The following is a 26,832-nucleotide window of genomic DNA, read 5'->3' as shown; positions in this document are numbered from 1 at the left end:
CCTGCACTAAGGCCTCCGGGACACAGGGCTGCATGTCCCTACTCCCCTCCGGCCACTCTTCTCACCCACCCTCCTGGCAGCTCCCACCAGACTTGGCCTGTCCACACGACTCTAAATGCTCACAGTATCTGTGACAGGAGCAAATCTCCTGGGCCCATCAAAGCCCAGCACCGCCCAGGGTGGGTTTGGCTGGAATAAGCTCTGGGGTTTTGCCTCCTGGCCCCCGAGGGCAGGGAGCAGACCTGCTGGGACGTGGGGTGCTGGTCTGTTGGGACAAGGCCTGAGCAGGACACCTGGTCAGGGCAGAACTAGACCCAGCCGAGCCCCGGTGATGGGCTGCTCACTCACCAAGTGCTGTGAGGCCTGGGTGCCCCCCACCCCCCCACCCAGTTCTAGCCCCAGGGCCACCCACCTGCAGTTTCCAGAGGAAGTCGAGGCGGGCGGTGGACTCCACCTGCTGGGCGTGCAGGTACAGGGCCAGCACGAAGACGGAGATGATGATGGGCGTCACCACCTTCAGCGCCACCTTGGTCGCGTGCTCAGGGCTGCGGGCGGGAGGTAGATGCCCTGGCACCTCATGGCAGGCTCCGGGGCCCCTCGGGCCTTCCGTCTTCCGCCCACTGTGTGGCCTCCCTTTCCTCACCTCCTGCTCAAACGTGGCCTGAGGTGTGCCTCGCTCGGCAAGCCCTCCTGACTGGAAGCCGTCCCAGCCCCGCCCGCGCCTGCAGCTCAGCGGCCACGGCTCCTCTCCCAGCTCCTGACCCCCCGGGGCCCTCCCCGCTGGTCACGTCAGAGGGTGAAGGAGGCCCTTGGGAAAGGCTACGTGTACATCCCAGGTCTCTCGGTGGACAAGACAGGGGCCGTGGGCGCAGTAACACGGGAGCAAGGCAGGCCACACTGACCATCTCCGGGCAAGTTTCTTAACCTCTCTGAACCTCTGTTTCCTAATCTGTAAGGTGGGATAGCAATGCCCACATTTCAAATTTGTGATAAAAATTAAAAATGTTATATACAAATCCTTTGTACCTAACAGTAGGAGCTCAAAAAAATGCTAAGTAATTACTATCTATTATATTTCTGTTAACATTAAAAAAAAAAACACCACTCAATAAAAGCAGCTCTCCCAAACCCTGCTCCCTGTGCCAGCAAAGAGCTCAAATCTTGAATGCAGCCCGATGCAGGGCCTAACCCCACACCGGGGCGGGGGGGGGGGGGGGGAGGTGAGGGGGCACTGGTTCCTGTCCTTCTAGGCCTGAGGGTGGACACGTGCTCCTGGGAAAGAGCCTGAGGCTGAATGCTTTAAGGTGAAGCCTGTGGAACGGCCTGTAGGTCCCGAGGCCCGGAGTCTATAGATCATCTTGGGGTGGTGGGGATCATAAAAAAAAAAAAAGGTCATCTACCCAATGGGCCCCCTTGATACGAGGGAGGGGAGGGCCACCCGCCACTAAGCCCCCTCCCGCCTGGGCACCGCTGCCTTCTCTGCTGGCCCCGCTGCTCCGTGCGAAGGGCAGGGAGAGGCCCTCTCTGAGAACTCAGAGAGAGAGAGAGAGAGAGAGAGAGAGAGAGAGAACATCAACTCACCACTGGGAGGTCCCGTTGTTGTTGAAGTCTCTGTGAACAGGAGTGGGGAGGGCTGCTCAGGGCCACTCAGCAGCTCAGTGCCTGCTGTGTCCCCTCACCCTGCTGTATCCCCCACCCTGCTCTGATCCCCACCCTGCTCTGACCCCCACCCTGCTCTGACCCCCACCCTGCTCTGACCCCCACTCTGCTGTGCCCTGCCCTGCCCCCACCCTGCTGTCCCCCCACCTTGCTGTGTCCAACCACCCTGCTGTTCCCCCACCCTGCTCTGACCCCCACTCTGCTCTGACCCCCCTCCAATCCTGCTACTCCCACTGCTAGTGCCCCTTCGCCCCCACCCCAGCACCCTCCTGATCCAGGGAAGCCCTCAGGATGGGAGGCTTGCAGAAAGCCCAGTACCTCCTAGCATCTGGGCGCCATGACCACACACCACCCAGCCTTCACCTGGGACCCCGGGGCCCCAGGCGTACCCACCTCTCCCAGCCCAGCCCTTTGCTGCCCAGAGGAGGGGGAGGGTCACACTGCACCGTCCAGGAGGGCGGCTACTGGCCACATGGGGCTACTGAGCTTAAAGCAGGCAGGACTGAGTGCATGTGGCCTTGTTAATACAGCTGCTGGAGAATTTTGAATTACATCTGTGGTTTGCATTATTCGTCTATTGGACAGCGATGCCCTAGAGCCAAGCCAGGGTCTCCCAGCCCAGAAATGTCCTCCATTCTCTGCTGCTACTTCAGCAGGAGGAGAGGAGAGAAGAGGGGAAGGGAGGGGAGGGGATGGGAGGGGAGGGGAAGGGAGGGGAGGGGAGGGGAGGGGAAGGGAGGGGAGGGGATGGGAGGGGAGGGGAAGGGAGGGGGGTCTAGGAGAGGCTAGGGGTGGGGGGAGGAGCAGGTAAGAAAGAAGAGGCAAAGTTCCCACTCCCACCAGGACCCCTGGGTAGAAAGGCCCAGACCACCTTCCTCTCCTCCTGGGGACTGCAGCCTGCACTGCCCCCAGCGCTGCACTGTCTCCGTCAGCTGCCCACAGCCCCGCAGCCACCAGAGGTTCCCACCGAATCTGACTCAGATCCTTCATTACACCTCGTTTTCTCCGGTGATACTCTCTTCACAGGAAGTGCCTGTGCCTCACTGCCTGGCTCAGTGCCTACCACACGCAGGCCACGGTGTGCGTTTGGGATTAATGGGCCCCTTCCTCTGGTTCAGAGAAGCAGTTTGCCACATTTCCTCCGGGGACAGACCTGTCACTCACATTCTTCGTGCTTCCGGGGTGCGTGTTGGGTGGGGGGATGTGTACTGCATATCACACTACACTTTACATACATTTTACTGCTAGGGGTATTATTATTCCCATTTTGCTGGGAGAAATAACAAGCCTCAGGCAAAATAGCCACATGTGTAGCTGAGGCTGAGACTGAAACTCAACTTGACCCAAAGCTAGACAGAGGTCTTGCCCCTCAGTAATCTGACATCTGCTGCTCTATGGCCAGGCTGACGGCCAGCTAGAGAGCCGGGGCCCTGCATCTTCACCCAGCCGCTCCCCCCCCCCCCCCCCCCCCCGGACTGTGGGACTTCACCACTCGCCATCACAGGCAGGAGCCTCTGAGCCGGGCCCAAACCACCCAACGTCCCTGGCAGCGCTGCCTGCTTCGCGGGGTGGCTGAGGATGGGAAGTGATCATGTATGTCCAAGGGCCTGGCGCCAGGTGGGACACAGGGTCCGTGAACACAGAGGCCGTTCCTCGGCTCCCAAAGACCTTGCTAGCCAACCCTGTGAACCTTGACCCCCGGGCACAGGGTGCACAGGCAGTTGGAGTGAAAACAGCTCCTCAGAGGCTGCCCTGGAAGCGTCAGGGACAATTATCTGAGGCCCAAGGGCAGGACTGAGTAGGAAACTGGAGGGAACAGTGGGGCCAGACACCCCGAGGCTACTGGGAAAGGGAGACACAGAGAGAAATTTGGTGGTCAGAGTGGGGAGCCACAGGACACTCTACCCGCACCCCCGCCCCCCGCCCCAGCCCAGGGCCCAGCCTCCTGCTCTTCCCACCTTTCTGCAATGCCCAGACCCAGGGGGGGGTCCGAGGAGGGTGCCACCTACATGGCATTGGCAGTGACCAAAAGGTCGGCATTGTCAAAGAGCGTCACACCGGGCACCTCGACGATGAGCACGTATATGAGCTCGATGGCCAGCATAAGCACCAGCTTCCCAATGCAGCTGATTTGCAGGAACACGGAGCAGGCCAGCAGGCTAAGCAGCACGCTGTAGGTGAAGTACTAGGGAGAGAGAGCAGCAGGCCTCAGCGGCCGGGCCCCGCCCTCCCCGGGCCCCGCCCTCCCCGGGCCCCGCCCTCCCCGGGCCCCGCCCTCCCCGGGCCCCGCCCTCCCCGGGCCCCGCCCTCCCCGGGCCCCGCCCTCCCCGGGCCCCGCCCTCCCCGGGCCCCGCCCTCCCCGGGCCCCGCCCTCCCCGGGCCCCGCCCTCCCCGGGCCCCGCCCTCCCCGGGCCCCGCCCTCCCCGGGCCCCGCCCTCCCCGGGCCCCGCCCTCCCCGGGCCCCGCCCTCCCCGGGCCCCGCCTCTCAGCATCCATCCAGTCTGAGCCGGCCTCAGTGAAGCCTGGCCTGGGGCTATTTCTGCTGATGCAAACCTGTGGTGTGATGTGAAGGGCCCTGATGAGGAGCCAGGAGATGGGGCTCCGGGCTGGGTTTGACCAGCACTGTCAGTAGGGCCCAGGGTTAGAGCGCGGATCCAGGCTCAGGCCGACTTGAGTTACATCCAGATTCACTAAGTGCTGTCTGTGTGACTTGGGCCGTGTATTCAGCCTCTCTAAACCTCAGTTCCCTGTTTGCAAAATCCTCTATCTCATGGGCACACGGTGATGGTTACTCAAGAGGCGGTCATTTGGTGCAGGGCCCTGCACCCTCAATAACTGTGGGGATCACAGGCCCAAAACTCCCGATTTGCAGCTTTAAATCCGAAGCTCTAAAAACCGAAAATGTTTTCCTAACAGATGCGGTGGCAACCTGACCCACCTGATGTGCCGCTAATTCCCACCTTCACCCTGCTTCCTGTGACTATTCATACATTTTGCTGCAGAAATATTACCGTGTTTCACTATCAGCTACTACTCACACTGCACTGGGGGTGTGAGGTAACCTTTTAAAATCTGAAAAGTTCGGAAGTCCAAAACCTATCTGACCTGGCCGGCTCCAGACGAGGGGCGGTGGCCCTGTACAACTTACTCGGGGGGAAGTGTCTTCGGGCCTCTGAGCCTCAGTTTCTCAGACAACCGAGGGGCTGATCCAGGTAGACTCAGAGGCCCCTTCTGCTCTGCCGCCCCCAGTGCTAATCCCAGACATGCCAGCATCCATTATTTTGTTCTTGCTTTCAAATTTAGCATCATTATTTCTGAGTCAGACATTGGGACTCGCTATGCACTGCCTCTGCCTTGGCTGGAGGCCAAAAGGCGGTGGCTGGCAGTGAGGTAGGCCCAGGTTGGACTTCCTGACTCCTCAGGCCTTCAGGAACCCCGAGAGGGGCTGCAGAGGACCCCTGTGATTGAAAGGGGAGGGACCAGCCTCAAGTCACCACCAGGAACAGGGGCAGAGGAGGGAGGAGAGGAAGGCAGACCCAGTTAATTCAGCCCAACGATAAGAAGCCCGTCCTTGGGGGATGGGGAGGGGGCACCAAGAGCCTGCCTGGATGGCCACTGGGACCCAGAGCCCAGGCAACCAGGAGGCTAAGGCTTAATGCTGGGCTGCCCAAGGCCTCAGGGTTTGTGACTCAGAACAGCCATGTGGGGTGGGTCAGTCCTGGAGCATGTAGCCAGCAGGGATAAGCAGGCTGAAACTGGTGGCGCTGGTGAGGACCAAAGACTGACAGCTGGACCACCCATCTCCAGAAATCGAGGAGCTAGAACAGGCTCTGCCGATGCCCTCTTCCCCCACTCCTCGGCTTCTTCCCTGGAGCAACCACCAAGGGACAAGTGTGAGACCAGAAACAGCTTCTGCTTCTCAGCAAATAGCCCTCAGGCAGCAGCTCCTGTGGGCTCTTGGCCAGATGTGAGGAGGAACAGAGGCGGGAGTGGAGGGCGGGTGGCTGCGAGGCCTAGGCCTGCTCCCCCCACCAGGTGTCTGTGGAGTGTGGCCTGGCTGCACCAGGGAGAGGGAGCCCTTGGCCTGGGCCCAGGGACAGGAGGAGGGGAAGCGCTGGTCTAGGGAGCATCGCGGAGTCCTGCTTCTCACTGAGTTTCCCTCGCCCGGTCTGTGCCGCAAGGCCGACCAGGCTCCCTCCCAGGGACGGGAGAGAGGCCACTGTGGCCGCCCACGGGTCCGCACTGCAGTTCTGGACCCCTGTGAGCCGTGGGCCCCTTGGGAGTTGAATGAACGCTTGGACGATCTCCCCAGGAAAAGGCAAAACTGCCATCACCTTACAGGCTTCCCATGAAATGGGAACTGAGGTGTGGGAATCACCCAGAACATGGAGGGCATGCCCTGCGTTGGAAACCTGGCCTGCTGCTCCCTTGCCAACTGGTCCCCAAGAAAACGCAGTGAGGTGACGGGAGCAGCTCAGGGACCTCAGGCACTTAACGCACGCTGCTTCCCGAGGGTTCTCAGAGCCACTGTTAGACCCAATAAGCTACAGGTACGCGATTTCTTCTGGGGGTGACGAAAATGTTCTAAAACTAGACCATGATGATGGCTGCACACGTCTGTGACTCCACTAATAGCTACTGGACTGCACACTTCGAAGGGGTGACCTTCTTGTGCCCCTGCTCTCTGGCCCACAGCAGGGGCTTGGCCCGGTTCTCCAGAGGCAGCCTTGGGTCCTGCCCAAGCCCAGGGTCCAGAAACAGCTCCACCCCCGGGCTCAGAGCACGAACTCGGGAGCCAGATGACCTGGGTAGGAGCCTGGCTCTGCCTCTTACTACCTGTGTGACCTTGAGCAAGTACGTAAGCTGTCTGTGCCTCGGTTTCATTTGCATAGAGGAGACAAGAGCCGCATCCGTGTCACAGGGTTGCTGTGAAGATGACAGGAGTAAATGTATGCAACGCGCTCAGCACAGCGCCTCCTGGTGGTAAGTACTATATGAGCAGGGCTGTGCTATTGCTGGTGTGACTGTTGCCTTGAGGAGGCTGGCCGCCTTCACTGGTGTCTGGCACGTGGAGTGAGCGAGATTGAGGAAATGAGGTCACTGAAAGGGCAGTGACCTCGAAGCCCCTGACTGTCCCTCAGAGCAGCCCAGGGCAGAGAGGGGGTGGGCGGGAGGTCCTCCATCGGCACCCGCCCCTCCGGCCCGGTACCTCGGGGAAGTTGCAGTTGGGCCAGGGGCTGCTGCAGAAGCCCTGCTCGTCCCCCAGGCTGTAGTTGACGGCGGACTCCACCACGTGGCACGCGTTGACCTGGCCGGTGCTGACGTTGTGTTCATCTGCCAGGCAGCCGAACAGGTCCTGGGAGTTGCACATGAACTGGGGGCGGGGAGGAGAGGGTCAGCGGAGGGACCAGGCCCATCCCCACAGGGCAGTGGGTTCCTGTTCACTCTCCGTCTTGGGTGCAGCCTGATCCCGACCCGGGACAGGAGGAGCTGGAAGAGGCGGAGGACCCGGCAGTACCCAGAGCGGGGCTCCTACACGTCCCCTGGGGACTTGCAGAGACCGGGAGAGGCTTTAGGAGTAAACCTGACCCCAGACCTGAGGTGGGACCCAAAGAAGACTTTCTGGGAGGGAGAACTCCAGGGTCTGGTGGAGACACTTCTCCCAGACCATGCTCGAGGGGTGTGGGGCTCCCCCAGTTTCACCCAATGGGGCTGGAGAGGTGGAACCACCCACCATGTTGACAAAAGCCGACAGGAACACCAGGGTGATGGTGAACACCCCGACCAGGGTGCTGTTCCTCTTGGACCGCACGATCTTCCTGGAGAGGGTCTGCAGGGGGCCTGGGAAGAGCTGGGGGGCGGGGGGAGGAGGGGGAGGGAGAGAGACACAGAACAGAATTCAGTGGGCACGCCACAACCGCCACAGAACCAGATCTCCGTCACCTTTGTCTCTGGCCAGCTGACGCCGGGCCCTTCCTGAATGCCCTCCAGTGTGCGCGCCTCCGCCTGGCACCACTGCTTCCGGGCCCGCAGCCCAGCCTGTGCAGCTGGCCAGGGGCGGGTCTACCGGGGCCTTACAGGTGAGAGAAGCAGGATGGAAGGAAGAAGGAAAGATGCCCTCTTGACTCCAGCAGGGAAGCAGAGGGAAAAGCACTGGTACCCACTGTGAATTCTGGGAGTTACAAACAGGGAGGGGCAGAAGGTGGCAGCTGAGGAGACACAGAGGGTCAGAAGTCTCCTCGGAAGAAAGAGATGGGGTCCGGTGTGTGGAGGAAGGGGGCGAGCTGGTGAGAAGGGGCAGGGCAGCCTGTGAGCAGGAGGGTGGGCCACGGGCCAGTGAGTTCAGGGAGCCCTTTTCAGCAGGACGCTCATGGATCTGCCATTTCCCTCGCCCAACCCTCCCTGTATTTCCTTCAACTAGACAAACTGTACATCCACTAGAAGACTCACAGCGGTTTGGGTAATTATATGATCGGGCCCCAGTAAGTCTGACACAGTCGGCCTTGTCCGCCATGTCCTCCGCATCTCCCAACCAGCCTAGACTAAGAAGAAGCCGGCAGACCCAGGGGAATGGAAACTGCCCAAGAGCCCATCAGTTTGATGAAGGGATCAACAGATGTGCTTTAGCCACACAATGGAGTATTATCTATATATATAAAAGGCTAATATGCTAAGTGTCCAACCGTTTGACCATTCGACCATTCAACTGGTAGCTATGATGTACACTGACCACCAGGAGGCAGATTCTCAATGCACAGGCATGGAAACATGGAACAGACTGATGAATCTCAGAGGGAAAGGAGGAGGGGGGAGGGAGGGAAGAGATTAAAGATCTCATATGCATACTAGAGGCCTGGTGCACAGATTTGTGAACTAGTGGGGTCCCTCAGCCTGGCCTGCAGGGATTGGGCTGAAACTGGCTTTCCAACATCCCTTGAGGGGTCCCGGATTGCAAGAGGGTGCAGGGTAGGACGAGGGACCCCACTGGTGCACAAATTTGTGCACCGGGCCTCTAGTTTGGCCATAAAAAGGAATAAAGGGCTGTTACATGATGGTATGACATGACGAACCTTCAAAATACGATGCTAAGTAAATGAAGCCAATTTCAGAAGGCCACATATTGTATGATTCCATTTATACGAAATGTCCAGGGCAGGCCAATTCACAGAGAAAGAAAGTAGATTAGAGGTTGCCGGGGCCGTGGCAAGCAGGGGACGTGCAGTGTCTGCTGACAGGCGTGGGGTTTCTTTGGGGGATGATGACAATGTTCTGGCATTAGATAGTGATGCTAGTTGCACAACTTTATGGATATACCAGAAACTACTAAATTACAATTCCAGCCACCTTTATAAAGTGGATTTTATGGCATGTAAATTATATCTCCATAAAGCACTCAGTAAGAATCCTGCTCGGCCTCGTACTAGCAGTTCTAATCCTGGGGAAGTCAGGGAGGGCTCTGAGCCTCAGTTTCCTCGTCAGTAAGTAGGGAACATCTTCAAGGTGGCTAAGAAGACTCAAGGAAATGATGCACTGGAAAGTGCTGTGTAAGCTGTTAAGTTCAATAGAAAATTTAGTTAATATTTGCATTCTAAAGAGCGATGTTGCCAACAAGAATTAAGGTCCTTGTTTCCTATTAAAGGAATTTTGGGTTTCACAGCTGGGGGAAGCAGTTTGGCACTGGCATCAGGATCTCACTCTGAAATGAAGTGACAGATGGTTTCCAATCTTTGCCTGATTCAAATTTTGCCATTCCATCCCCACCTCCACCCATGTTGCTTGAATTGTTTTAGTTCTGATCACCCTATCCATCAACTGAAGGGCTTCCTTCATTATCCTGCCGTCACCAAGGATCGGAGCAAGATATACCCATGGGCTGCCTAGTCAAGGGGGACCAGGAGCCCCACAGGGGCCACCCAGAGGCTAGGAGAAGAACTGCAGGCTTAAAAAAAAAAATCCAATCCAGAATGTCATTCTAACACCTAGTGAGTGATGGAGTCTTAGTGCACTGGCTTGCTACAGGCCAATGTCCCTTGTCACCCTTTCAAAAGATCCACTCTTGGTTTTAAAAACCTCAACCAGAACCCAGGAAATGCTGCTTTTTGAAATCTCCTGTAATTGAAAAGTTCATCCGCATGTTGAGCCTAAATCCCACCTTTACTGATAACTACAGCGTGGATGACAAAACTTCACATGGGGCAGAGTCCCCTTGGGGGCTGCAGGCAGGCCCTGGAGGGCATTTTTACGGCAGGACATCGTGTCTGTGCAAACTAGCTGCTCAGTGCTTGCTCACAATCAGAGCTCAGAAAAAGGATCAATGAAAGAAATTCCAAACCAGCACATTCCCAGTCTAATGAACTCACATCAATGTAATATAAATACGGGAGCGGGGACATAATTAATACACCCTGGCTGGGTGAGGGACAGTTTTGATCCTGGCCACTCTGAAAGTCTCCAGGCAAATCGATAACTTCCCTGGCTGGCGCCTGGTTCCCGTCTGTGATGTCGAGCCAGGTTGTTGCAGAGATGAAAGAAGGTGATGAAATCTGATGGCAAAAAGTTTAAGAAAACAGCTTTTTTTTTTTTTTACAAAGAGCTAATACAAAAGCAGAAAAGTCTTTTACAAGATGAAAACTCTGGAGGCCAAAGGAGGCAGGCAGAAGCTGACCAGGCGTCACACCGCTGCTCCCACCCTGGCCTCTCAGGGGTGAGCTGGGCATATTAACAAAGGCAGTGCCCTGGAGGGGAAGGCCTGTGGGCTCTGGAGTCAAGAACCACCTGGGTTTCAATCCCAGCTGTGCCGCCTCCGAGCTCCAGGAACGGGGAAAGCGGCCTTATTAACCTCGCTGAGCCTATTTTCTTCACCTGCCAAGTTGGTGCAATGAAAACCGCCTAGAGCAGGCGTCCTCAAACTCCGGACCGCGGGCCACATGCGGCCCGCCGAGGACATGTATCCGGCCCGCCGGGGGTGTTTGCCATTTTGTTTTTTTATTTCAAAATAAGATATGTGCAGTGTGCATAGGAATTTGTTCATAGTTTTTTTGTTTTTTTTTTAAACTATAGTCTGGCTCTCCAACGGTCTGAGGGACAGTGAACTGGCCCCCTGTTTAAAACGTTTGAGGACCCCTGACATAGAGGCTCAGGAAGCACAGCTCAAGTGGCACAGCTAAAATCTGGACCCTAGACTTCCTGGCTCAAATGTCAGTGAACACGTGTCTGACAACACATCCTCTCCCTAACAGACAAAAGGTGGCCCTGAGCATGGTGGTGGGAAGGTGAGGGTGGGAATCCTAAGGACAGAAGATACTTAAGAGGTGAGGGGTAGTGTCGTAAGACCCTGTGTTAGACACTGTGGGCGGCAGTCAGGTGGAGTGGTGGAGCGCACAGCCAGCCAGGTGAGACTCAGCCACCTTCAGGCTGTGGGGAGAGGGGAGGCTTTGTGGAGACTGTACAGAGCAGACAGAGCCTAAAAGCTCAGACATCCAAGTCCCAGGGGTCAGTAGGATGCAAACTAAGAGGGAACCAGCAGCCTGGAGGATGAGGGAGATAGACACACATGCATGCACGTGTGCACACATGCACACATGTGCAGAGAAGTATGTGGCTGAGTACTCCTGGGCCTCTCTGCTCCCAGGTCCCAACCTGCAGGGAAGGAGTCTGGCCTTCGAGAAAGGATGTGCTAATGAGCCCCAGTGAAGGCAGGGGACCCAGATCCGCCTGTGGGGAAAGGAGGGAGCCACCCTCTCCTACCCATCTGGGTGGTGGTGGCTAAAGCGGCGGCACTGTCAGGGGCAGGCCTGGGCTGCTTCACGGGAGATGGGCCAGAAGCCACAGGGAGAGTGACGGGACAGTCTGAGCTGGCCAAGGAGGGTGGGGTCAGGGAGATGTGAGTGAGCTCGCCGTCCCTGGAGGTGACCAAGCAGAGGCTGGCCCATGCCTCGCAGGCGTATGATAGAGGGAGTCCAGCCTCAGGTGGGTGCCAGGGCTGCCTCATTGCTCAGGCCCCTTCCGATCTGAAATTCTCTGAGGCTGTGGACCCCGTGTGATGGCAGGCCGGGATTGAGGATGGCTCTCTAGGAAAAGCAGCAGTGGGCCCCGGGCGGCACGGCGGCCAAGGGAAGGGCAGAGTGCCGTGTGCAGGTTCAGACAAGGCAGCATCACCAGGAGGAAGTGTCCGGGGCAAGGCACCCCAGAGACAGTGGGCTCCGGCGGGCGGCCGATGTGCTCTGGGAACGAGACCAGGGCTTCGGGCCAAGATGAAGACCAAGGCGCCAGAGGAGGCTCAGCGAGACAGCGGGGGCTGTGTGCGAGCTGGGACACGCTGCGCCGGGAAGAGAGGGACAGACCGGGGCGGACAGGCGACCACGGCCCTCGGCGGGTAGGAAGGGAAAACGCCCAGCAGGAAGGAGGGGGAACGGCTCCCTGGCGGACCCCGGACGACCACCAATTCAGCCGCCACTTGCTTCACACCTCTCTCTTCAAAAGGGCTACAATATGGACGATTGGGAAGTAAGTCCACATTGTCTGGGGGAAGTGGGAAAGTCAATAAAATCGAGAAAGAAGCCACGTCCGACGGAACTGCTTGGCTTTGGCTCGGCGGCGCCTGCACCGGGCGGGGTACCTGAGGAACGGCTGCATCTCAGGGAAAAGCCACCGAGGAACCGTGGAAATGCGATGAACACTGAGATCTGGTGAAGGGCCAATGTTCTCAGAGAGAAAGCAGAGCGACACTGAAAATTCTAGTGCCAGGCGTCCTCAAACTACGGCCCGCGGGCCACATGCGGGTGTTTTTGCCGTTTTGTTTTTTTACTTCAAAATAAGATGTGTGCAGTGTGCATAGGAATTTGCTCATAGTTTTTTTTTAAACTATAGTCCGGCCCTCCAGCGGTCTGAGGGACAGTGAACTGGCCCCCTGTTAGTCCATCAGCTTCCTGGCAAACACCTGCAAAGGTAACCGACTCGGCGCTCAGTCCGCCTGCAGGAGGGCGACAGGGCTAGTGCCAGGCCACGCCCTGCATCGGGAGGGAGGGCCAGGCTGCCCGTGTGCCCCCCAACAGGGAGAACTGCCCCTTTATGTCTTACTGGGCAGACAGCCAATGGGCAACACGAAAGCGGGAAGGAAAATAACGAAACAGAAGACGAGTCTGTTCCACCGACTTCTCAGGTTGGGGTCTGCTTCCGGAAAGTAGATGAATGCTGAGAAGACAGCTTGTCGAGAGGCCGGGAGGGAAGCACGGGACCCAGCGTGGGTGTCAGAGTGAGTCCCCTCCTGGCCCAGCTCAGCAGGTGCCAGACTTGACCGGCCACAGAGGGTTTTTTCCTAAACAAATTCTTTACAGAAGCTCTCCATCTGTGAGACAGAAGAGTGGGCACCCTGGTTGGAGGGTGGGGCTGGCGGGGGACCAACTGGGGGCGGGGAGGTGGGCATTGCACCCACCATCCTCCCCCGCCCTGAGGAAACTGGGTCTCCTCAGAACCATCAGAAAGACCACTGGGCTGGGTGCAGGATCGGAGAACAAGCTGACTGCATGTGGCATTGATTACGAACTAAGACAAAGGAGGCAGGAATGCTCCCCATGAATAATCGTGAACGGGGTGAAAAGAATTCACTAGACCAAAGCACTAACTCAAAATGGCCAGTGCAGGCGGGGGAATAATCGTGAACGGGGTGAAAAGAATTCACTAGACCAAAGCACTAACTCAAAATGGCCAGTGCAGGCGGGGGAGAAGGAGGGTTGGGAAGTGGGGATACGGATGGGCTCCCCTCTTCTCCTCCTCCCCTAACTCCTCCTCCTCCTCCCACACCATCAGAGGCACGTGCAAATGGGGAACACAGAGCCAATGAAATCCGTGTAGCCCAGGTCTACCCAAGCAGCTAAGAGGAAAGAGGGAAATCTGTTGTGGTTTAAACACTGTAGACTACATGTAGCTTTGGTTCTGGCTTCCATAGACTACATACGAGCCTCAAACAATGACTTTGCCTCAGCTGACCAAGAGAAAAGATCCTTTTGGGGTTCAGAAAAAATGTTAAAGAGGCCCTTTTAGCTATCGTGTACTTTTTTAAAAAAGGTTGTTGTGACTCTTTATTGTGGTAAAATATAAATGACGTAAAATGTGCCACGTTAGTCATTTTAAGTGTACAATTCAGTGGCATTAATTACACGCACCATGTTGGGCAATCATCACTGCCATCTCTTTCCAAAACCCCTTCATTACCCCAAACAGAAACTGTACCCCTAGCCAGGAACTCCCCAACCCCCTCCTTCCGGCCCCTGGTATCCTGTACTCTACTTTCTGTCTCTATCCATTTGCCTATTCTAGGTATTTCATGGAAGTGGAATCATACAATATATGTTCTTTTGTGTCTGGCTTCTCTCAATTAGCATGATGTCCTCAAGGTTCAGCCATGTTGTAGCATGTGTCAGAACGTCACCGCTTTCTATGGGCAGGTAATGTTCCATACACACATATTCCACTTCGGCTCACCCGTCCATCTGCTGATGGACACGGGGCTGCCTCCACCTTTTGCCTCCTGTGAATATGTAGGTGCTCTTATAGCCATGAGATGAAGGAAGCAGGGCTCCCACTGGGGAACTAGCAGGCTGGGGGTGGGGAAGGCTTGACAATGAAAGAGTGACCCAAGGCAGGAGGTGACTGAACGCAGAGCCTTGAGGGAGAACCGGGTGGAGGGACAGGGAACCAGGATGAGCCTGTGATGCAGCGAAGCCACCGGCTTCCAACATGGCTCCACGTGCCAGGTGACCCAGCCCGCCTACGCCTCCCGGGGCCCCACTTCAGGGGCACCTCCCGGGGCACCTGCTCAGGGGCGGGCTGCACCACGCCAGATCATTCCCAAGGCCTTCCGGTTCTGACAGTCAGTCCACCAAGACCTTGGCCATCAGGTGATGAAACGTTAACACCCTCATGAAGGACCCTTCCAGAAGAAGGACATGGTGCCCACTGAGGAGTGTGCAGGGGTGATGGCAGGGCCTGGCCCACCCCAGCCCAGGGGCGTGGCTCTGAGCGAGTGTCAGGAGGAGCAGAGAAGTGGCCAAGGCAGACGCTGGAGGGGCTTGTCCCTGCCTGGGCACAGAGGGCTCTCTGGGACGGACTGGCCCCTCCAGGGAATCCTGAATCCACTGGGGAAGGAAAGGAGGGCCAGACTTGGTGGATAAGGCAAACGGGAACCTGGACTTGCTACAATAGACCCGAACAGCCTGTGGCCGGGTCCCTCACAGGACACAGCTGGCTGGTGGGCGCAGCACGCCCCGGAGAAGGTGTGAGAGGAGAAAACACAGGACAGGGTCTCGTGCCCACGTTACCCGCTGTGTGGCCCTGACTGAACCATGAACCACTCTAGGCCTCGTCCATACGAGGAGCAGCTCCAAAGCCATCACCTCCTCGGTCCCCATCCGGGGCCAATTCCAGGGCACACGGGCACACTGAAGGGGGTGTTGAGAGGTCCCTTCCACACCCATTCTTTTAGCAAATATGTGACCGCTGCTTCATGCCAGCCACTGTGCTAGGTGCCCTTCCTCCACCCGCCTGACGCCGAGGGACAGACCAGAGAGGGGGCGACACCATCTTCTTGTGGCAAAGACCTATGAAGGCTGATTGCACAGTCAATACAAACGAGGCTCCACTGACCGACCACCCGCTCAGTCCAGCCTGCGGCCCGGGCCAGCCGAGAGCTGTGACCCAGCATCACACACCCCGATCCCCAGTGGGGCCATTAGGCTGCTGACGGAAGGGAAGACGGCGACAAGGAAGGGGGTGCGGCTCAGGTGCCAGCCAGACTCACCTTCACGCAGGAGTAGATCACGGACACAAATACCACCAAGGTCAGCAGCACGAAGCAGGTCAGGTAGAAGCTCAGCATGAACACGGAGCTGAAGGAGAGAGGAGAAGACGGGGATGGAAGTGCAGTCACGTCCAGGAGGCAGGCGACAGCTTCTCGCGGGCTGGTCCCGCAAGCAGGCTGCAGTCCTCCTCACAGTTCTGGGGCTGGGGCTCTGAGAGCCCCTGGGAAGGAAGCAGAAGTTGCTCCGTTTCCCCTGCTCCCACCGCCCAGGCTTCTCTAGGCCCCGACTCGCTCAGAAGGGCTCACACAGCCTTGTGAACCCATCCAGGACCCTCCTCCGTGACAGTCTGGCCCCTGCCCTTCCCACCCTCCCGCGCCTTCCTGCGGAGCAGCAGCCACAGGGCGCCGAGTGGAGAACCGGGAGAAACCTGCTCAGCGCTTTGCCTAATTCTTAGCTATCCACACACTCTCTTCATTTACCTTGGAAGGACTCATCTTAAAAATCACTTGGGCCCTGGCTGGTTTGGCTCAGTGGATAGAGCGTCGGCCTATGGACTGAAGGGTTCTGGGTTCGAGTCCAGTTAGGGTTCGTGCCCTGGTTGTCCCCAGTGGGAGGTGTGCAGGAGGCAGCCAATCAATGATTCTCTCTCATCATTGATGTTTCTATCTCTCTTTCCCTCTCCCTTCCTCTCTGAAATCAATAAAAAAAATATTTTTAAAAAATCATTCAGTTATTCCCTCCCTCCAAGCAGCCACCCATGGCTCGCTTGGTAACTCTGAAGGCTGAGACTGATTTGATCAACAGCCATCTTCATAGAATTGCATCTGTCAAGCCGCTCAACCAGTCACTCTGAGAAACAGCAGTCATGTCCCTTCAGAGGGCAGAGCCCCTAAGCCCTGCCCCCTCCCACTGCCAGCCCCCAAGGCCTGCTCCACCTGTGCTCTCCTCCGAGCCAGTTCAACGAAAACTGAGGCAGAGCACAGGTGACCTTAACGTCCACCACAGACCAGAATCCTCAGACAAAAGAGCTGCAAGCGACCTTGCATCTGGAACCTTCCACTGGCGCTCCTGGGGCCGGGCCGGCCGAGGAGAGGCACACCCCGCCCGTCACAGGAGGCCACAGGAATCCCTTCTCTTTCAGGGAGGGCAGTGGCCCGGGGTGTCAGGCATGTTAGCAGGCTGAAGGCAAGTGATGGGCTTGAGGAGGCCGGGGAGGCTGCTAGGGAGGCGTTCAAGCGGGGTCTCTGTTCCAGGCTCCTCCAGAAGCCGGCACTTAGCTGCCCTAAACAACCTGAACAAGGGGAGGGAACTCCCTTCCGAGGAAAGAAAGACTTTTAACCTTTTGTACTCGGATGTCGAGATTAAAATTACTCTTTGAATGTATCAATAATTTGAAATATAAAAAAATCCAAATAAATAAGTTTGTATGAAAAGAAACTCCAGTTTTTTATTCTACTGCCGCGCTTTGTAAAATCTGGGGTATTTAAAAAATTAAATCCCGAGTAGAATAAAGGAATCGAGAAAAAAGCAAGCTAGTGCAAAGGGTTAAAGTAGCTTTTAGCTTCTACAGAGAGAGGGCGCTAGAGAATGACCTCCGTGGATGCCTTAGCAACCTGGCGCTGTGGCCTGCGGAGGGAACCAAGCAGCTGGAGGCAGGCAGGGTGTTGGGATAACAGCCAAACTAAGGGGGCTTTTATTTGCAACGGGACAGAAAGTCTAGGTTGCTTATTTATACCTGTAGCTCCCTTCAATTCAGCAAAATGGGGTCCTATGCCCAGAGAACCCATAGCCCCAGCCGCTCTGCACACCTCCGAGCAGGGCCTCCAGGTGCAGCTGCTGCCAGCGTCTGCGGAATCCTGACAGAGCCACAGCCGGTAAAAGGTGAGAGCCAGCGCTTCAACAGAGAGTGCCATTAGAAATAAAAGGCGCTGAGTTTGAGACACGTGGACATCACATACCTCCTGACATGAGGCACTGAGGGCATCGCTCTGCGGGTTCTTGTCAAAAAGCATAACCTCAATGTGATCATGAGAAAACATGAGGCAAACCCAACGGAGAGGTAGTCTACACATTCACTGGCCGGTGCTCATCAAAAGGGCCACGGCGTGAGGGACACGAAAAGGCGGAGACAGTCTCACAGGTTGGGAGGACTGAGCAGATACAGCTGACTGCAGTGTGGGGCCCTGGACTGGCTCTCGGGCCTCAAAAAGGCGATTCGGGGGCACACTGGTGAAATTAGAATATGGTCTGCGGATTAGTTAAGAGTGTCATTCTAGTGTTCAGTTCCTGGGTTGGACTGTTCTACTTAGGTTATGTGAGCTGCCAACATTAGGGAAACGGGATAAAGGATGTAAAGAACCGCTCCGTACTATTTTTGTGACTTTTCTGAGTCTACAATTATTTCAAAATGAAAAGCAGAAGGCGTTCTAGATTACGTTGGTCTTCCGAGACATAACCGAAGGCAACCGGTGGGTCCTGAGTGGATGCTGGCTGTGACTAAACTAACCGTGGAAGACATTTTGGAAATTTGAACCTGAACATGGTATTAGATGATGGTAGAGAAATGGTGTTAATTTTATTTGGTGTATAAAGCAATGTGGTTAAGAAGGAAAACGCCCTTAAAATAGGTGTATATTGAGGTTTTCAGGGGCAAAATGTCCTTGTGCTTAAAATTTATTTTAAAACAAAAACAGAAACAGAAAAGCCCTAGCTGGTGTGGCTAAGTTGGTTGGGCATCGTCCCATGCAGGGAAAGGTCACCAATTTGATTCCCAGTCAGAGCACCTACCAAGGTTGCAGGCTCAATCCCTGGTTAGGTGTGTGCGGGAAGCAGCCGATCTATGTTTCTCTCTCTCTCTCTCTCTCTCTCTCTCTCTCTCTCTCTCTCTCTCTCTCTCTCCTCTCTCTCTCTCTCTCTCTCTCCCCCTCCTCCCTCCCATCCTCTCTCTCTTTTTTCTCTCTCCTTCCCTTCTTCTCCTTTCCTCACTCTCTAAAAAAAGCAATTAAAAATATATTTAAAAAAATAAAAAGTAACAGAAAAAAAAGTAAAATATTAACAATTATTATATCTAGGGGATGGGTAATAATTACATTAATTACCTTTCTGCATGTTTGAAATATTGCATAATAAAAAGTTTAAAATGCGGAGCAGTTTATTTTCTTGCCTACGCACAACCCTACTGTGAATAACATATTCCTAAAACCCCACTGCCCACTCAGAGTGGGCCCCTAGGAAGCCCAGGCCTTTTAGCAACACAGCCAGTCCTCACAGAGTTCAGGAGCCTGTCTTTGAGAAAGCTTTCAGAACCTAAAGTCCATCCTTCAAATTATCCAGAGTAGCAAAACACCTTTATCTTTGAAAGATGTGCTGCTTTTTTTGCAAGAACCAAAGGTCACGCGGGAAGGAGCCTGGTGAATCTGGGTGATCCAGTGGGCACCGTGGTATGGAGACCCCATACAGCGGGGCAGTGCCCAGAGAGGTTCCCACCCTCGGATGAGCACGTGGCCTCCCTGTCACAGAGGAGTCAGGCTCCCGGCTTCCTGGTCCCACCAAGGACATGTTTGGAAACTTCTCTTCCCGTTGAGCGAGTTCAGCCCAGATTCCCGCCTCTGCTCCACTACAGGACCTCCCCTCAAATGCCTGGAGACCCTGTAGCTGGAGGAGGAACCCAAGGAGGATGGGTACTCACTGGGGCACGATGGTGATCTGGACAAAGCAGATGAAGAGGAAGACGAGCGAGGCACACGCCACGTAGGCACCGAATCGGTCGTCCACCTGCTTGGAGTACTGAGAGGACACGGCAGTGAGGGCCAGAGGCAGCAGCCTGTCTGCTCCAGCCGCGCTCCATCCCCGACACACCAGGGAGCCCGCTCCCAGGATGTGGAAGACCCGAGGACCAGTGCGAGCCTGAGCTCTCGGGAAACCAGCCCCAATCACCATAAGGTGATGCTTGTGGGGAGAGGAGTTGAGCTGTGTCAAACCAGAAACTTTCCACAGACCAGATCCCCGTGAGAGTGATTCACAAGGATCACGGCTAAAGTTACCGAGCATCGCCTACACGCTAGGACACGCATCATGGCGCACCTGGCAAGCACACTAGGAAGTAGGCACAGGACCGCTGCTGTTTGTGCTTCAGAGATGAGTAAGATGGGGCTCAGACAGGTCACAGGACTTGTCCAAAATCACACAGATCACCCCCAGTGTCCTAACTCCCAGCCCCAGCTCCCCCCATACAAACTAGCCCCTCTAGCAGAGGCTGGGCTGGCACGGAGTCCCCAGAGAAGGTGATCCATGTCCGTCCGTAAGTGCTAGCAGACAGAGGACGTTCCCTCCTATCACTTCCCCTCCTACTTAGGGTTGCTTTACTCCATGACGACATGCGTTCCCATGAGCTCCTTTTAACCGAACATCAGGAAGACGCTGTGACATGGAGCAAAGACCCCGAGCCTGGGACTGGTTCTGGCTCCGTCACTACTTCACGGGGTGGCCCAGGGCACACCTACTAGTGCAACTACTTGAGCTTTAGCTCTCTCGGTCATGATTTAAGGAGACTGACTGCCCTTTCCAATGTTAATACTTTGAGGTTCAGTGTAGCTAGGTGGTCCATTGGCGATGATAATGATAATAACACAACAAAACTAATACACATAGGCTAACATTTATTGAACATATACGATGTGGCAGATACTGTTGTATGTGTTTTAAATATATGGACTTGTTTAATCCTCAGTATGACCCTTTGAGGTAAGTATGCTAAATATCTCCATTTCCCGGCTAAGGAAATGAGGCACAAGGAGGTTAAGATTTATTCCTTCCAAACAAGGAGGTCTCCCTAAAATCTCCAGCTCCTGGGTAGTGCAGCATCAGAGCTGGGGAAGTGGAGGGGACAAGACGGGCCATTGCCTTGTTTTCCCTCTCTCCCCGCACCCCCGTCCCCTGCCCCCACGGGCTCTGGTTCTGCGCAGAGCCTCCTTCCCATCCAGGCTGCCTACCTTCTTCTCTAAGTCAGGCTCCCTGAAGGTCAAGAGGAATTTGCGAACATGCTCAGACCGCAGCCTGTCAATGCTCCTGGCGTCAATGGCACGGCCCAGAAACTCGTCCACTTCATCCTCGGGGTTTGCACTTTCCTGGGCGTTCCTGGGGAGCAAGAAGGGCAGACACCAGGCAGGCTGAACACCAGGGGGCGCTGCTAATCGGTGGCTCTGTCTGTGCTCAGGGATCCAGGAGAGAGACCCAGATCAGCCCTAATAAGACGTGGGGAAGATGAGACTGAGGCCAGGACCCCCTCCTGACACCTGCACACATGGGTAGAAAACTGCCTAAGTCTCAGATCCACTGGCTGGGGGCCTCGCCGGCAACAGGCTTTTCTGACTCTATTGATGTATTAGTACATTATCATAAGACTAGAGGCCCAGTGCACAAAATTCGTGCATGGGTGGGGTCCCTTGGCCTGATCGGGTTCTTTGCCTCTGCACCTCCCAACCTCCTCCTTCCCTCACTGCCCGCATGTCACCACCCACCCCCGGTTCCCCATCCCAGCCCAGGGGCCTGGCCCCAATCAAGCAATCGGAGCCTGCTGGCTGGGGGGAGGAACCAGGAGGTTGGCCGGCAGGCCCCATCAGCGATTGAGGCCTGCGGGCTGGGGGCAGCTTCTGCACCTGGGTGGTGAGTGTGCATCGCTTAGCTTTTATATATATAGACTAGAGGCCCGGTTCATGAAATCCATGCACTGGGGGAGTTGTCCCTCAGCCCAGCCTGCACCCTCTCCAATCTGGGACCCTCGGGGGATGTCCGATTGCCGGTTTAGGCCCAATCCCTGTGGGCCTAAACCGGCTGTCGGACATCCCTCTCACAATCCAGGACTGCTGGCTCCCAACGGCTCGCCTGCCTGCCTGCCTGATCGCCCCTAACCGCTTCTGCCTGCCAGCCTGATGACCCCCCAACCACTCCCCTGCCAGCCTGATCAATGTCTAACTGCTCCCCTGCCAGCCCGGTTGCCCCCAACTGCCCTCCTCTGCAGGCCTGTTCCCCTCCAACTGCCCTCCCTCCCCTGCAGGCCTGATTGCCCACAACTGCCCTCCCCTGCCGGCCATCTTGTGACCACATGGGGGCGGCCATCTTGTGTGAGGGTGTGATGGTCAATTTGCATATTAGCTCTTTATTATATAGGATGATTTACTATGGAAGGTTTAATTGTTTTCTCCCCACAGGTAACAGTCTCTGCTCTGTCTTTTCTGGCTGTACCATCATCCAGAAATGAAAGCTGAGATCAAGAGGTGAGACTTCTGCCCAGGGACTGTGGCCACCCGGTGCTCTAACCTGGCTCAGGCACTCTCTGGGAAGGTTGCATGATCTTTGGGTGCTGAACTAAAATGACGTGGAACTTCTGACAGCCCCTGAGAACTGGGAAGTGACATCCCCTCAGAGCACTGGGATGTGGCTGGGCACTGTGTGTGACCACTGTGACAGGCCTGCACTTTCCTGAGAGCTGCACACACATGAGTGTGTGTGTGTGTGTGTGTGTGTACACATGCATGTGCAGAGTGTGCACACATGTAGTTTTGTGTGTGCACATGTGTGTGTGCATGGAGTGGAGAGTGAATATGGGCAATGCTGGGGCCCAGCCTCCCTACTGGATGGCCCAGGCTGGCCATCTCTTATCTGCCGTGGGCTCTGGACACTCAGCCAAGACCGCATGTGGGCTCCTTCCCCATGGAGCGTGGGGAAACATAGCTATGAGGCAGATCTGAAGGTATGCCCCAGAAATCATGAAGGGCATGTCACTCACTTGTCCTTGGGGTCTTCGAAGCCCTAAAAGAGAAGGACAGAGAAAGGAGAGGAGTGTGAGAACAGAGAGGACTGCACGGAGGCTTCCAGAGATGGGGCTGTGGGAAAGGGCAGCCCATTTCTCTCTGCAGTTCTCCAAGGAGCTCGGACATAAGAGAAGGTTGTCACTCAGCAGCCCTCCCTTCTATCCTTCCTTCCTTCCTTCCATCCTCCCTTCTGTCCTTCCTCTATCCTCCCTTCCATCCTCCTTTCCATCCTCCCTCCATCCATCCTTCCTTCCATCCTCCCTTCCATCCTCCTTTCCGTCCTTCCTCCATCTTCCCTTCTATCCTTCCTCCATCCTTCCTTCCATCCTCCCTTCTGTCCTTCCATCCTCCCTTCTATCCATCTCCCTTCCTTCCTCCCTCCCATCTTTTGGTGAATATAGCTGGGTTCTCTGGATGGGGCAGGCTCTGTGCTGGATGCAGGGGGTGCACTTCTTTCATTTCATCCACTGGCAAAATCCATGTGTCTAAGCGCTTCCTGTTCCCACACCTAACTCCTTGTCCTATTCCCCAATCTCCTGTCCCCCTACTCCTGCGCCCTGGACTTGGTGGGTCCTCTCCCAATTCTTCCACTTACTCAGATGGAAATAAGAGAAAACCTCGAAGCTGATCAAGCCCCACACGTGTGCACACATGCGCGGACACACCCACTTCTACACACACACCCCCCACCCCCACTGAGCACATACAAAATCCCCTAGGAGTTCACAAGTTCTGACTTAAGAAAATTAAACCCTGGTTACCTACAACAGCTTTTCTGGTATCTGAGGACCAACATGTTCATTATTATTATTCGTTTCAGAGAGGAATGGAGAGGGACAGAAAGACAGAAACATCAATGATGAGAGAGATTGATCGGCTGCCTCCTGCACGTCCCACACCAGAGGGTTGAGCCCGCAACCTGGGCATGTGCCCTGACCAGGTATCAAACCGTGACCTCCTGGTTCATAGGTTGACGCTCAACCTCTGAGCCACACCAGCCGGGCCCAACATATTCTTGTAAGGCCAGAGTTGGTTGGGGACCCAGGAGTGAGGAACCCGCCTGGCCCGGGTTTGACTAGTGTTCTGATGTTCTCACACGCAGGCAGGGTGAGAGCGGGAAAACCCCTCACTGGTGGCCAAATTCAAAGTCCTGATGGAAGTTCATCTATAACGTCCACAGAGGGACAGCTGTGCGCCAGAGTGGGGGGAGGGCTCCCTAACACAGGAGGGTGGAGTCCTGGAGGCAGAGGGGGAGGTGACCACAGCCCTGGATGCCCATTTCCAGGGCGGCTCAGGTTGCCGGGGCCAAGCAGAGGATGGCTGCTCACCTCTGAGGCCTGGCAGGGAGCACACTGCTGGGCAAACAGGAAGGTGACAAATGCCGGCTACACCCAAACCCCAAATGAGCATGCCTCTCTTCATTAGTAAGACGGTTGACAGGGTAATGCATGGACTCGTCTCATCTGACCAGGCCCAGGGAAACTCCGCATGGCGAGGGGCAGCAGGCTGGGCCCCAGGGCCTGGGGAAGACACACAGAGGCCCGTGCAACTGGGGGTGGGGTGTGTGTGTGTAGAAGTGGGTGTGTCCGTGCATGTGTGCACACGTGTGGGGCTTGATCAGCTTCGAGGTGTTCTCTTATTTCCATCTGAGTAAATGGAAGAATTGGGAGAGGACCCAGCAATGAATGAAGAGAGGCGTGCTCATGGCTCGAAATACACCAAGTGGGACTTATGTTGGTCTCCATGAGACAGAGCTGCTGGGCGCGGAAACAAGCATTGGGTCCATGTGGCCCCGAGGGGCTCTGTCTCTGTTCGTGGAGGGCTCCCAGGGGCCTTGGCAGCCGTCATGGGCACATCCAACTACCCAGCTGTGGGCTCTGAGCTCCTCCCAGGCTGTCTGGCAGTTGTCTCCTGTCCTCTGAGAATCCCTGGGCCCTCCATCCAGGCGGCAAGACCCACCCACTTCACTGTCCCAGCCTGGGGCCTGGCCGGAGGAGTCATGTCACTCTGTGAGCATGCCCCCTGGTGCAGGCCCAGGCCGGACACTCCCGGGATCCCGGGGAGCACAGATGAGCGGGCAGTGGAGCTGCGGCTCCCTAGGGAACAGGGAGAGACGTTGGGGTGCTGAATTCCACCCCAGGAGCCGGCAAGGATTTTACTCTGGGACGGAGAACAACCCCGCTGTTTTATGCCTACAGCTCAAAAATACACCTGACGTCTATAATAGTAAAAATGTAATATGCTAATTAGACCGGACATCCTTCTGGACGACCTGCAGGACGAAGCCGCGGGCAGCGGGGGCCGAGGCCCCTTGCACGAATTTCGTGCATCGGGCCTCTCGTGTTTTTAATAAACCCGTTTCTGACTGCCCAGTGCTCCTTTGGTTGTCTACTGGGGCTGGTGTTGGCGGGGTCCATTCTGAGCTCACTGGGGGCCTTGTGAGTGGAGAGCTCAGCCTCTGCCTGGGGCGGAGAATTGACGACAGGCAGAATACACATTGGTCCATAAACCGTGGCAGGTGGTCATTCAGAACACGGCCCAGCGGCCCGGGTTCCAGTCCCCTGACCTGCTTACTAGTTCCAGGACAAGGTCCTCAGCCCGGCTATCAGGGCCCTGAGACGGGTTCCTGTGGTGTGTGTCTCAGCACTTCTGGGGAGCAGTCAGCTCAGCTCAGGGTTTCTCTTTGGTTCCCAATTCCTCCCCTTCAGACCTAAAGCAAAAGCAGGGGCCGTGGCGTCCACACTGAGGTGCAGGCTCTGGTTTGCACGGGCCTCTGTGTGTCTTCCCCAGGCCCTGGGGCCCAGCCCGCTGCCCCTCGCCATGCGGAGTTTCCCTGGGCCTGGTCAGATGAGACGAGTCCATGCATTACCCTGTCAACCGTCTTACTAATGAATAACTGGGGACCTTCAACACTCGTGCCTACACATAAACCAGCAGAGCCATTCACTGTGCCTTACATGTGCAATAAAAGCTGGAACAGGATTGAAAGAAATAAACCTCTGGCTACAAGTTAGTCTCTTTCTAACTGCGCTCAGTCACTGCTTAACCTAACCTCCTCCCTGACCCCCACACCATGCCACCTTCATCGGAAGTCAGGGCCAAAGCTCTCCTTTGCCAATAGTGTGCCTGATGACTGCCGGGACCTGTCCCATCCCCAGCCCGGACTCTCTGCCTGGGCATGCTGGGTGCTGGCCCCGGGGCGACTCTGCCCAGCCAGGATGGGGGAGCAATCAACACCCTAAAGGAGCCTCCCCTGGGACTGCCCTTTCCCCACGTACAGCCCTTGCGCTACTTCTCCCAAGTTCCTAGTCCTACAATGACTAACATGTCTGCCAACCTGCCGCTGAGGCTCTGAAATAACTAGATTCCACTTACAGCAAAGATCACTAAAGAAAAAAACTTTCCCCAGATTTAAAAAAGGGAAAGTATCATCAAGCATTTTCCTGCCTGCTAGTGCCTCTTCACCTCTTTCCTCCCCATCTTTCTGCTCCCCACTCTCCATCCTCTCTCCTCCCCGCTCTCCATCCTCTCTCCTCCCCGCTCCCCATCCTCTCTCCTCCCCGCTCTCCATCCTCTCTCCTCCCCGCTCCCCATCCTCTCTCTTCCCCACTCTCCATCCTCTCTCCTCCCCACTCCCCACCCTCTCTCCTCCCCACTCTCCATCCTCTCTCCTCCCCACTCTCCATCCTCTCTCCTCCCCACTCTCCATCCTCTCTCCTCCCCACTCTCCATCCTCTCTCCTCCCCGCTCTCCATCCTCTCTCCTCCCCGCTCTCCGCCCTCTCTCCTCCCCACTCTCCATCCTCTCCTCCCCACTCTCCATCCTCTCCTCCCCACTCTCCATCCTCTCTCCTCCCCACTCTCTGCCCTCTCTCCTCCCCACTCTCCGCCCTCTCTCCTCCCCACTCTCCATCCTCTCTCCTCCCCACTCTCCATCCTCTCTCCTCCCCACTCTCCATCCTCTCTCCTCCCCACTCTCCATCTTCTCTCCTCCCCACTCTCCATCCTCTCTCCTCCCCACTCTCCCGCCCTCTCTCCTCCCCACTCTCCGCCCTCTCTCCTCCCCACTCTCCATCCTCTCTCCTCCCCACTCTCCATCCTCTCTCCTCCCCACTCTCCATCCTCTCTCCTCCCCACTCTCCATCCTCTCTCCTCCCCACTCTCCATCCTCTCCTCCCCACTCTCCATCCTCTCTCCTCCCCACTCTCCATCCTCTCCTCCCCACTCTCCATCCTCTCTCCTCCCCACTCTCCATCCTCTCTCCTCCCCACTCTCCATCCTCTCTCCTCCCCACTCTCCGCCCTCTCTCCTCCCCACTCTCCATCCTCTCCTCCCCACTCTCCATCCTCTCTCCTCCTCACTCTCCGCCCTCTCTCCTCCCCACTCTCCGCCCTCTCTCCTCCCCACTCTCCATCCTCTCTCCTCCCCACTCTCCATCCTCTCCTCCCCACTCCCCATCCTCTCCTCCCCACTCCCCATCCTCTCTCCTCCCCACTCTCCATCCTCTCCTCCCCACTCTCCATCCTCTCTCCTCCCTCTCTCCTCACCACTCTCCATCCTCTC

At 56.3% G+C, this 26,832-nt stretch overlaps 1 protein-coding gene across 1 annotated transcript in view; it reads right to left on the bottom strand.

Annotated features, from left to right (window-relative positions):
* Positions 1–26,832, bottom strand: part of ADCY5 (adenylate cyclase 5) — a 154,762-nt gene that overhangs the window by 10,664 nt on the left and 117,266 nt on the right. The window contains exons 9-17 of the mRNA XM_054713915.1: positions 22,246–22,268; positions 20,450–20,594; positions 19,147–19,244; positions 15,458–15,545; positions 7,394–7,510; positions 6,869–7,033; positions 3,669–3,844; positions 1,582–1,611; positions 413–545 (exon numbers count right to left, since the gene is read on the bottom strand). Of these exons, the coding sequence (XP_054569890.1) occupies positions 413–545; positions 1,582–1,611; positions 3,669–3,844; positions 6,869–7,033; positions 7,394–7,510; positions 15,458–15,545; positions 19,147–19,244; positions 20,450–20,594; positions 22,246–22,268 (975 nt within the window). The remainder of the gene's footprint in view (positions 1–412; positions 546–1,581; positions 1,612–3,668; positions 3,845–6,868; positions 7,034–7,393; positions 7,511–15,457; positions 15,546–19,146; positions 19,245–20,449; positions 20,595–22,245; positions 22,269–26,832) is intronic.

Source organism: Eptesicus fuscus, chromosome 3 (assembly GCF_027574615.1).
Source record: "Eptesicus fuscus isolate TK198812 chromosome 3, DD_ASM_mEF_20220401, whole genome shotgun sequence".
Lineage (NCBI taxonomy): Eukaryota > Metazoa > Chordata > Mammalia > Chiroptera > Vespertilionidae > Eptesicus > Eptesicus fuscus.
Note: the sequence above shows the minus strand (reverse complement) of the source record. Positions and strands in the feature narration are given on the sequence as shown.